This window comes from Cygnus olor, chromosome 13, assembly GCF_009769625.2.
Source record: "Cygnus olor isolate bCygOlo1 chromosome 13, bCygOlo1.pri.v2, whole genome shotgun sequence".
In the NCBI taxonomy this organism is placed as follows: Eukaryota; Metazoa; Chordata; class Aves; order Anseriformes; family Anatidae; genus Cygnus; species Cygnus olor.
In genome coordinates, this window is record NC_049181.1 from 14,801,445 (window position 1) to 14,813,278 (window position 11,834).

The window sequence follows — 11,834 nt, forward strand, 5'->3', positions numbered from 1 at the left end:
TGTGTCGCTGCATTAACACTGAATCACTTCTTTCTCTGTGACGCACAATTATTTTGCATTCACACAGCATAAATGACAGCAAATTCAGGTGAATTTTCATCTGACTTCCCCCGATGATTAGCTGGGATGTGCCTGAGTGTTTCTCAGTCCCCTTGAGCTGTACATTGCAGTTCGTGTCACTGAGCAAGGACAGGCACATCTGGCACCTTCGGGGACGCTGGCCAGGCTCTAAGAGGAAGCAGTTAATTAAGCTTTCCAGCTGCTTGTGCTTTCTAGAAGTCCTCAGCCTTGGTTTGGGCCCGTGCATGACAAGCTTGACAAAGTCTTGTCTGTCGGAAGGACTGAGGAGAGCTTGGGAATCAGTGAAATACAAGCTCAAAGCACCTACCACCAAGTGGAGAAGTCCCATATTACACCAAGATCCGAAAAAGCAAAGCAGGGTTGCTTTAAGCAGGGTTTGCTACCATCCTTCCACATACCAGGGCCTCAAAGCCACAGCGAGATGTGTCCCGCCTGGGTGAACGAGGAGGCAGAGGAGCCAGAAAGAGCAGCCTGTCCCTGTGGAGCTTTCTGGGCTCAGCAGAGGCTTTTCCGTTTCACACCACACCTTGTGCTGTGGTTACCCCAACAGAGCTTGCCCCAAGCAGCAGCTGGAAGCTTCCTTTGTTGCACGAGATGCTATAAATTTTTTTTTACTCACTCGCACTGCACACACACAACTCCCCAGGGGTCTGTGTCCCGAGCCTCACCTCCCCAGCGGCTCCAGGGCAAGACTCCCTCAGCTGCTGAGCCATTTTCCAGCTTATTGACAAGCTTCCCCATGGAGGCTTCTGCATTTCTTGGCACAACTCCTGGGCCTCTGGGCCCCTTTTGCCAATCTGTTTCAAAGCAGCCTCTCATGTTGCACTTCTTCCCAATTTTCTTACTGAAGTGATGAGACCAAGTAAGCAAAAGTCCAGTAAAAAATGCAGAACATGCAGATGAGCAAAGGGAAGTGCCTCTGTCAGACCACAAGGACCAGCATCTCCACTTTGCCCCTTTATTCCTCTACTAACATTCCCCTGCTGTCCTGGCAGAGCGGCTGCTGGGGATTTAGCACCCTGCATTTTGCTAAAATGTCTCTGACTTACAGTCAGTCAGTGGTCCAGCACCCTCTGGAGGGCCCCACGGCCCAAGCACCTCCGTGCAGCGGCATAGCCCAAGCCTGAGTTTTGCAGAGCACAGAACTGGAGGCAGGTGCAGTTCCCAAATTGCTGAGACCGACAGACACTACGAAGCCAGACAAGTCTGTGTGTGTTTCCCTGCTGGCACCGCCTTCCTGCCTGGGAGCCTGTCCTGCTGGAGAGGAATTTCCGCGGCCCTTACATTCTGGTGGGATGCCAAGAGCCTGGATCAGATCACCATGACCAGATCACCATGACGACTCCACCAACACTCCCCGAGGCGGTAAGGCAAGGCCATAAGGGCTCTCTAGCTCCCACAGGTAGGACGGGACAGCCACAGCGACGCTGCCAGTGCTGCACAGCTCCCAGCATCACCTCGGCCACCCCTATAACCGCTCCTCCAGGCTTCCACCAGCCCAGGAAGCACATTTTTGAAGCAACAGTTGGCCTCCGCAGCTTAAGGCTGCTCAAATTAGGTCTGAGCAGAGGTGAGTGCAAGGAACAAGGGATCATACAGGGAGGTGGGCCTGCTGCTGTTTCAATATCCCTGTCCAGACCAGCCTGAGTTTGTCCAATGGATCCTGCAGCTCTGAAGGCCAATCCTCTCTCAGGGCATTTGTGCGTTTCTCTTTTTACATTTCTCTTTCTAAAGGTGGAGACAATGGACAAGGAAAATGAAAATGCTGCCCTTGAGGAAACAGTAGGGATGATCGTCGCAAATGTGATACGTGGTGCAACAGAACAATTCCTAGACCTGCAGAAAAAAGGGAAAGGTAGCGTGCTCGCCCTATTTGCAATGTCTTAGAACATTTCAGAGCATTTCCAGAAGAAATTCTCAGCATTCTGTCTGTTTTAGAAGCTGAATATGTTGCCAAAAATATTCAGTGGACCACCTGCAAGGACTTCACAGTGGAGAGAGGACGGCAGCAGATTGAAGAATACATTTCCGTGAGTGAATATTCCATCCACTCGTGACTCAACAGGTCATGCCATCTTACACAGGCACAGGAATAGTGTGAAAAATGAAATAAGAGCACCTCAGTTTCTTTTTAGCGCCTCCCTTAAGTCATCTCTACCAGACAGAGGGAATCTTAGCGCCATGTGTTTGTTCAGCAGACATGGGAGGTTCATGAAAGCTGGCTTTACTGGTCAGAATTTCTCCGTGAAGAGGAACTGATGTACAGCAAGAGGTACCACTACAGAGTTCTCTGGAGCATCCCGACACGCAGAAAACCCATCCCACAAGCGACAGCAAGCGTCTACTTCGTTATAGAGATCTCCAAAATCAAACCTGCTGTAAGTATTCAGAAATGGTACACAGCAATCCTTTCAGGTAAAGCAGTAGAACTCCAGTTTCACTTACCTTGAATGAGAGTAAGCAGTAAACAGTTCTAGCCTCTAACAATTGACACTGAGTTAAAGTCCATAACTACACTCCAAAGGGAGCAATTTTATCATCGAGATCATTTTCATATTTTTGCCTCCAATACCAAGCACACATTATATTCTAGAAAAGACTTGAGTCTACTAATTCATAAGGCATAGTATTCAACACTTTTTCTCCTTTTTACTTCCTGCTTTAAGTTTCTACTTCACTTGCTACTGAAATTCTTATTTAATCACATTGTCCACACATCCACAGTTCAATCTTCACCCATACAATGGTATTTTGTGACTCAAGATAAAAAAAATAAAATAAAATTGCATGCAGTAGACTTTTTTCCCCTTCAGAACCTATGCTTAGTCGTATTGTACCTTAGCTTTCCTATTTAGCGGCAATGGGTCCCTACCAGCAATCCAGATCACAGCCACTGGTCACAAATCTTATCCTAGCAAATTTACAATTGTAATTTCCGAGTCATTCCCTTCACAAGAGAATACTCAGAGGCTTTAAACCAAAATTAAAAGCTATTCCAATCCATATCAGAAATGTTGCACAAATACACAGTTATTTTTGAAGGAGTAGCTCTCACCTAATTAAAATGACTGCTTTTTTTTCGGCCCTGTAGCTCAGAATGTGAACTCTGCCCTGTATCTCCTCTCTTGCAGACCTTGCCGGTGGAGGTATTCTTCTTTCTGGAGTCCAGCAGGCTGATTCTCAGGTATGCTTTGTTACTTTTCCATCACTGACACGACTGGGGAGGTTCTAGCAAGCTGTCCCGTGCCAAAACAAAGGGGGAGCTCGATGTAAATAAGAAGTTCACAGTAACATCAGAGAGTAGAGGAAGCTGTCAAAGTCTCGTTAAGCAAACCCAAGCGACCCTGCCTATCATGAGCTTCGCTCCAACACAAATAGCCACACGTTGATTATCTCCTTCTACATAATCAATTTGTAATAAATTTATACAGGTCTCCAGGCATGCCCTGTGAATAAAGACCAGCTTTCTTGCTATTTACCGTTTTTACTCCCTCCTCCAGGCCAGAACAATGTCGATTTAGAGAAAAGTGGCTTAAGGACATCATTGAAAATAAACTAATCCTCAAGCGAAGCCTCACATTTTAATGAATAGCTCCAACTCACAGACATCGATGCTGTCTTGGTATTCGTGGAGGATAAACACACACAACGAAGGAAAAAACGGCTCTTCCTTATTAGCTTGTGGATTACCTCGTGTATGTGTAAGAAGCATTAAACCTGTGCAGAATCATGCCCTGACCCAGCTGCTGGTTTTAAGTCATAGTCTCCTGCAGGTATAGGTTCACAGGACCAGGTCCCAGGGTGTAAACAGGAAGAAGCAGCTGGGCTGGAAATGTTGTTTGCAAACAGGCCTGCAAGACTCTGGGGCAAACATTATAGGACTTATTTTTGTTGTACAAATGTACAAGACATCTCTGCTGCCAAAACTACAACACAAAATTGAGGGGGGGGGAAAGCCTTCTAGAAAACACTCTGTTTTTAAACACATTTGAGAAAAAATAAGCCTAAGGGAGTTACTTTTGGAAATATACAGTTGAATCAAAGGTAGCTGCCACAGAAGAATTACTTGAGTAGGCTTCCGAGTATGGTGTTTAAAAAGAGTCATGTCATACTGCTGAAACAGACCAAATTAAAATAACACAGGAGTTAAAATAAGGCTTTAATCTAGAACACTTCCATAGACCAACAAAAAAAATAAATTGAAAGATACATCCTCGTTACCACCTGCGTACATCCAGGTTCCAATCGCTGCACCACCACTCTGATACCTATGTATAACATAGCAGAAAAAGAAGCAAGCGACGTAGCAGTTCACCACGGGCTTTGAGAGATTCAAGATCAGACCCTGCTATTATTGTTACTGTTATTTTATACCCCAATTGCAATCTGCTTGCTTTAAAATAACTGAAGCCAGTCTGTATTAAATTACAAATTTACACCTATATACAGGAGTACTCTAAACCACAAAACAAACAACTGTTCTGAGAAAAAAAATAAATCTAAGACTTATGAAAAATACATAAACAGGAATTTAGGAATTCCTTCATTTGTGCTACTCTCACTAGTAGCTTGCTTGTGATGGTCAACCTACTCTCATTAGTGAAAATAAATGCAAAATAGCATTTAGCAGCAGCACGTACCAAAGCCCTCCCATGGAATCCCCCTGCTTGTCCAAGTGAGGACAGAACATTGCCACCTCTAACCTTCACTGCCTGCTCCTGTCTCCTAGCCTTTCGATTTACAGGGATTCCTTGCGGACAGTGAACAAATCCTCCAACAAAATCTGATAATAGTAATTCTATTCCCTTGATACAAGTAATCCATTCCTGAGGCTTGGCCCTGTTGGGTGAAAGGCACTGCAGCTTTTTTCAGATCGTGACTGGAACAGGTTAGCTGCTGCTTGGTAAAATCTACGGCAAACAGTTCAAATGAGAAATTATTTTTCTTCTTTGCCCTTAGTCTTTCTGTAGACCATCTCTCGAAAGCTTGCAAGGATCTTATTCTCTCTTTTCCTCCTCTCCTCCTGGTTGAAGGATGCCAGAGCTCTCTTTTCATCTGCGCTGTAAATCTGGTTCTCTTTACGCAGACGCACAGCTTCCATTCGACGATGTCTGCAAAGGAGAACATTGTCTACATCAGCATGGGCACAAGGATGTGATGCTACACCACATCCTCCATCCGTTAACTAGCCTGAAGGCTTTGAGAGATTAATAAATGAAGATACCTACACCAGAGAACCCAAATTGCACAAAAACCTCCACAGAAAGGAGCACAGATGACTTAGAAGCTGACTTTTGAGGGTGTCTGCTCTCAGGCACCAAACAGGGTGCCTAATTCGCATTCTCCCAGGGTGTCAGCTGCTGGCTCACCAAAATGTAAGTGAAACTCCTGTTGTACTGGTAGAAAAAAAAGGTATGGCCAACCTCTCACACTGATTTGTGCCATAATGATGAGCCAGCACATCCCCTCTGCTGTCCAAACACACAACCCTTACGCCATCTGACACAAGCATCTCCTCATTTGAAAAACGTGAGAATTAGAAGTGTGTTAGCTGTAAATTATTTTTATTCTTAAGGAAAAGGCACCCTTAAGAAACTCACCATTTATCCACAGAAATAGAGAGTTTAGCATAGATTGCCACAAGCACAAAGAGCACCCGCTCTTCCATGCTTTCAGATAGAGCCTGGAAGCAGCCTTCCAACAGGCCAACAGAGGAAAACTTTACTGAAATATTACCATCATCAAAACCATACCTGCTGCCACTCATTACATAACCAGAGCTCTCAAACGATGCGATTTCTTCACTGGTCAAGCCAATTTCACCTCTCCGGGGTATACGTTTTCCTGCTTTTACGTATTCTGCCATTGCTGCACCTTCACCAGGCAACAGGGCATGTCCATAGCTTTAAAAAAAAAAAAAGCAGACGAAAATCAGTCTCAAATAGAAAAAGCACACCTGAGCTAAACATCCAGCTTCCCTGATCACTACTGGCTGCAGCCCCATTTTTAAGGACTCTCCTATTCTTTCCCACATATTTGCCTGTTTCATCCTTATGGCTACCCCTAGCAAGAACATCTTAAATAACCAGTTTACTCACAACTGGTTAAACAGTAATGAAGGTTGTATAAAGTCACAATATTGCAGAGGATTAGAGTAAAGGCACCTTACCAAAGTAAAGAACAAGTAATCTTCTATGAAACCATGCTAAAAAGCATAAGACTTTTGTACTTGAATTCAGGTCAGGGTAAAGACTAGCACCACTATTACTTCTCTCGGTACGTTCCTGGTACAGCATCTCTCTCTGATACAAGTCATAATATCATAACAGTCTTTTTGAACAGAAATCTTCATGCTTGATTTACTCTGTTTGATCCAGGTACCATTAGAGCACTCACTTCAAAGGCCTGTCATCCTGAGATGCGTGCGTTTTGGGAGCTTCTGGTCCAATCAAGCTATCAGCTTCTGTATTTTCTGCAACAATCAAATAGTGAAGCAGATTAATATTGTGCCTGCTATTCTTTGTTATCAGAACAATTATCAGGCCAGCAACACGTAACAAAGAAAGAAAATCATGAGAAGAACACGAAGAAGTTTCAATCCAAGTTTAAAGTCATATGAACCTACTTGATCTCTCAATCCAGAGATCTTCTCCTTGCAACGTTTCATCATCAGAATCTTCACTACTTGAATCACTGGATTCCTTCCTGCTCTTTTTATTTTTCTTTTTCTTATACCTCTTCCTGTAATGAAGTCAAAGACAGACATGCTATTCCCCAAAATTGAAGAGGAAAGGACGTGCTAGGAATCCTACTCAAGTCGTGAGTTTCTCCAGGCAACTTCCACCTACGGGAAGACTGAACATCTGCAAATAGGTTGTTGTTGTTTGATAGAACACACGTGATAGTAAAATAAAGATAACATATCCAGTGTTGTGTGTTTCATACAGTGCTAGAAAATGGCTCCCTATCACAGCAGAGAGCCCTCTGTGATGCATGGCCCTGTACATTTGAAGCCAATCCATCAGATTAAGATTATTCCACTGTGTTTATAGCCCTAATTACAAGAGTGCTCAGTCACCCTGCTAAGAAAGTAGTGCTGCCCTCTAGTTAAACAAAGATACAGTTACACTGGAAACTTACTTTCTCTGCTTCTTTTTCTTCTTTTTGCTTTTCTTTTTATCTTCATCTGAAAAAAATACAAGTTTACGTATCATTAAAAAGAGATGATAAGCCACAGCTAAAATGGATTATTTTCCTGCACTGTGAATAAATAACTGCCTCCACCAGAACGCCTGAGTACGCAGGTTCTCAGACATGATTTGTTTAGGTACCAAATAATCCTGAGAAAATAGTAATAGAAAGTTACCTGCAGTATTGTTTGACATGAGCCATCTGGCATGAGATGCCTAATGGATGCTAAGTTCAGAGATCCTATTTCCTAAGGCCAGACCACAAGCACTTAAGGAAAAGGCATTGCAAACCCAAGAAGATGGGGAGAGAAAAGAATATTGGGATTGATGGTGTAGCTCTGTAATTTCAGAACACTGCAAGTGTGCAACAAAAGCTGGAAGCGTCACTTTGCATTTGGAGGAGTACAAGGAGAGCTCTCAGGCCACAGACCATAACAGAAACCGTCTTTTCTTACCACTGGAGTTCTGCTCAGACTCCGACTCACTGTCGCTGTCCTCAGAATGCTTTCTGTGTTTTCTTTTAGATGCCTTCCGCTTTTTCTTCTTTCTTTTCTTCTTCTTTTTCTTTTTCTCCTCTGGAATGTTTTTAAAAGATAACGTTAGAGAACAGATGAAGACCTTCTAGCTCCGTATGTACTTCTGAATCTTCACAAACCAACATTCTCATTTGAACTACAGCTCATCACACTGACTTCAACCCATCAAAGTCAGTGAATTTCTTGACAGCAACAACAGCAGATTCTAGTTGTAGGTAGCTTCTGACTGTCTATAAGCCATTTAAACACAGCAAAATACCTTCTGAGCTGGAATCCGAAGAGCTACTCTTAGATTTTGCCTCTTCATCTTCTACTGGTGTGTGTTCATCAGAACTGAAAAAGAAAAAAAAGTTTGTTATTTAAAATCTATTTTGTAGTATTTAGTAATTCAAGATCAAATGCACACAATATACCCAAACACATGCCTGCACATTCTGAGCCCATTTTTGCAACAGAGTAAACTATGAAACAGCAAATTTGCAAAATGGGAACTGCTTTCAGAACCAGAGCACAGCAATCACCCGATCTGCAATACGTCATATCTTATATAATTGGTATGTCGGAATTATTTGGAAAAAAAAAGTTGAAATCTGGTTACATTGGTTCAGAAACCAACTTTTGACACAATGTGAATTGTGGCGATGGGAGCACTGTAGAGGTAAGACATTTCTGTACACTGAAGCATTCGCAGTGCAATAAGACATTTCTGTACATCGATGTATAATTGATATCATAAACACCGGAGGGAAAGAAGAAGGAATATGCCTTACTCGGGGTCAGGAACCTTTGGCGAAAGTCCCCAGACTTCGGGTGCGCCCAGTTCTCCAATCCTCTCCCTCTCATTGAGCCTCCTGTAACACAAAACACCTTCAGTGAAGCCTAACGTGCTCCACCTAACAAAAACGCATTTAAAGCCTTATGTTTACTAGAATTTATGCTCAAATAGCTACAGTAAGGAGAAAAATAGTTATTATAACAATAAAAAAGAACATCAGAGCAACCAAGGAGCGGCCTCAGAGGCCAGAGCCCCCGACATGATGTCGGGGCCGCGCCATCGCCACAGCCCGAGCAGACAGGGGTGCTGTTCCTGTCGGGGTGCCCACCTCTGCCGCAGGATCTCCTCCTTCTCCTTCTCGTAGTACTCGGGCCAGGCCTTGCCGTGGTGGTGGTGCCCGCCGGAGCGCGGCCCGCCGGGGCTGCGGGATCGCGACCAGCTGCGGCTCCGCCGGCGGCGCCTCAGGGCGCTGCGGGAGCGGGACCGCGACCGGGAGCGGGACCGGGAGTGGCGGCCGCGGCCTTGCGGGCTGGCGGCGGGCGGGCTGCGGGAGCGCGACACCGGCGCCATGGCGGCGGCACTTCCGCTGCCTGTTCCGGGCCGGGCCGTGCCGTTCCGGGCCGCGCCGGGCTGTTCCGGGCCGCCGGGGAGGAAACGGGGCAGCCCCGGTCACCGGTGGCGCAGCGCCTCGCGGGGCCGTGTGGTGAGGCGGCAGCGGGGACGTGAGGGCAGAGCCGGCGGCAGGTAAGCGGGGTGGGGAAGGCTCGCCTCGGCTCGGCTCCGTGTGGGGCCGGGAACTGTCCGGGATGGCGCCGGGGCAGCGGTGCCCGGAGGAATCTGTGAGAGGGAAGGGGGCAGCCGGGTCAAAGCAGAAATGGGGGGAGATCTGCGAAAAGGCACAACGGAAAGCACCGGTTTTCTGCAGCGAGAGCCCTCCCCCTGCAGGGTGCTGGGTGCGAGCGGCTTTCAGTGGTGGTTTCTGAGCAAAAATGCCGAGTTTCTGCTCTGCCCCGTGTACCATTGCCCGGGCTGAGCACAAACGCGGTGTGTGGAGGCTGCTCCATCCCCGCTTCACGCGGCTTGGAGTAGATGCCTGCACAAACCCGCCTTTTTTCCCACAAATTTAATGCAGCGCTGGCTTGCGAAAAACGGACCCCACAATCAGCAGGATTGTAAAGTAGGTATGTTTATTCAGCGCTGGGCAGCACGGGGGTAAGCCCACCAAAACCGTGCGTGCCTGATGCGGCAACTTGCCACGCTTATATGCAGCGAAGAGGTACACGTGCACGAAGTTTCCCAATACGCCTATACCTGTGCATAGCCTGTCCCCGCTTCACGTTAAAATTAGTTCCAAGGAGGCATTTTCCATAAGCTCCTCCTGCCTGCGCCTGTGCAGTGCCTTCTGGCGGTGGCCGCCGGGGGTCGTGGGGATGAAGGCTGATGGCTCCTCTTCAGCACCACTGGTTGGCCCCCTGCCTTTGTACAGACTCAGCTGCTCCTTGGCTCCTGCCCGAGCCACAGGGTCGGTCTCAGCTGCTTTTCGAGACAGGTTCCCCGTTTTTGTCAGGAAACGTCCTCTGCGAGGGGCCCCGAGACTCCTGGTTTCGGTTAATTTGCACGGCAGTAAGCAAAGACACGCAGCAACGTCTAGTTTTAGCGCGATTGAGAGAAGCCCCCGTTCTCCCGTTCCCGGCGCTAATAACGACGGTTGTTTTATTTAGAAACCATTAATGCGGTTAAGCCAGCCCCCACGCTCCCACCCCCGGCTTCCCGCCCTCCCCTCAGGTATTTCTGGAGACGTTCAGGAGACCTCCCCTCGCTCCCCCCCGTCCCGTCCCGTCGCGCTCAGCGCGCCCGGCCGCGCCTCATTTGCATAGCTCCGCCCCCGAGCGGCCCAGCGGCCGCTCAGCTCTTGGGGCCAGCCGGAGCCCCTCCTCCCCAAGGGGGCGGCGGTAGCCCAGCGGCCAGAGGCGCTCACCCGCCCCCCGCCCTAATCGGCGAGAAGTCGCCAGGGCCGTGGGTTCGAGACGCGGCCTGGGAAGGCTTACGCCGGTCTCTTTTGCACACAAATCCTCTCTCCTACGACTCCCTCCTCTTTTCTTTCTGCTCTCTTGTTGCTTTTTGCGTTTCATTCAATTCTTATAAATGCAGTTGCGTCTGGTAGATCCTGGGGAGCCTGGCTTGGCAGCAGAAGCTGTTCTCTTTGCCCATTACCAGTTCCTGTCCTCACAGAGTTGAGGACTTCATTTCTCAAATCGACTTAATCATAACAGAGGTGAAACAAGGCATCGTCATGAATCAGATGAACCCGAGGAACAGATAAGATACTGTCTGTTTTACCCGTGCTGGTCCTGGGAGCCAGGGCCAGATGTTCCGTTCAAGATCTAAGACCTTCCAGGCCTGTACATGAGCTAGTTTTCTAATTCCCTTTTGTAAGTTCTTGAATGACTTCCCCGTTATCGTCAGTTTTAAGACAGCAGCTTGAATCGTTCGGCTTTCCATAGACACCTCCTCCTTCTGCTAGTCAGTAATAGTAATCGAGGACCATGAGACGTCGCATTATTGCAGCTCGCGCCTGGGTGGCTTGACGAGCGAGCGGGTCAAGCACCTTGGCGGTTTGGTTGGTGATGATTTCTCTGTCCTGAGGACACTCTAATTCAGTATAGGACAGCCCCTTTGCCCAACCAAATCCTGGCTGATACAAGCCAGGATGCCGTTGGCCTTCTTGGCCGCCTGGGCACGCTGCTGGCTCACGTTCGGGCGCACATCGATTAACAGCCCCAGGTCCTTTTCCTCTGCGCGACTTTCCAGCCGCTCTGCCCCAAGCCTGTAGCACTGCACGGGGTTGTTGTGGCGAAAGTGCAGGACCCAGCACTTAGCCATGTCGAACCTCATCCCGTTCGCCTCTGCCCGTCGACCCGACCTGTCCAGATCCCTCTGCGGGGCCTTGCTACCCTCCAGCAGACCAACGCTTCCTGCCAACTTGGCGTCACCTGCAAACTTACCGAGGGTGCGCTCAATTTCCCCGTCCAAATCATCAATAAAGAGGTTAAAGAGGATTTTCTCGTTTTCCGCAGCGAGAGCCCTCCCCCTGCAGGGTGCTGGGTGCGAGCGGCTTTCAGTGGTGGTTTCTGAGCAAAAATGCCGAGTTTCTGCTCTGCCCCGTGTACCATTGCCCGGGCTGAGCACAAACGCGGTGTGTGGAGGCTGCTCCATCCCCGCTTCACGCGGCTTGGAGTAGATGCCTGCACA

The 11,834-nt window shown here is 47.8% G+C and overlaps 2 protein-coding genes across 5 annotated transcripts; one reads left to right on the plus strand and one right to left on the minus strand.

Moving 5' to 3' along the window:
* The first annotated feature begins 1,008 nt into the window (after positions 1-1,008).
* AKAP14 (A-kinase anchoring protein 14) lies at positions 1,009-6,547 on the plus strand. Of its 4 annotated transcripts, none has more exons than XM_040572278.1 (6): positions 1,009-1,651; positions 1,802-1,936; positions 2,020-2,111; positions 2,277-2,459; positions 3,213-3,265; positions 6,459-6,547. In XM_040572278.1, the coding sequence occupies exons 1-6, from the start codon at positions 1,417-1,419 to the stop codon at positions 6,466-6,468; spliced, it is 708 nt and encodes a 235-aa protein (XP_040428212.1). In that variant the 5' UTR covers positions 1,009-1,416; the 3' UTR covers positions 6,469-6,547. The 4 variants fall into 4 exon arrangements, with proteins under 4 accessions (XP_040428212.1, XP_040428210.1, XP_040428211.1 ...); XM_040572276.1 differs by lacking the exon at positions 6,459-6,547 and adding an exon at positions 3,582-4,581 and having other exon boundaries at positions 1,013-1,651; XM_040572277.1 differs by lacking the exon at positions 6,459-6,547 and adding an exon at positions 3,582-4,581 and having other exon boundaries at positions 1,018-1,651; positions 2,280-2,459.
* LOC121077231 (NFKB activating protein) lies at positions 4,228-9,497 on the minus strand. The gene is made up of 9 exons (XM_040572271.1): positions 8,911-9,497; positions 8,578-8,658; positions 8,067-8,140; positions 7,727-7,846; positions 7,222-7,267; positions 6,707-6,822; positions 6,478-6,553; positions 5,835-5,984; positions 4,228-5,192 (listed from the first exon to the last, which is right to left on the minus strand). The coding sequence occupies exons 1-9, from the start codon at positions 9,150-9,152 to the stop codon at positions 5,018-5,020; spliced, it is 1,080 nt and encodes a 359-aa protein (XP_040428205.1). The 5' UTR covers positions 9,153-9,497; the 3' UTR covers positions 4,228-5,017.
* Between the last annotated feature and the right edge of the window lie 2,337 nt (positions 9,498-11,834).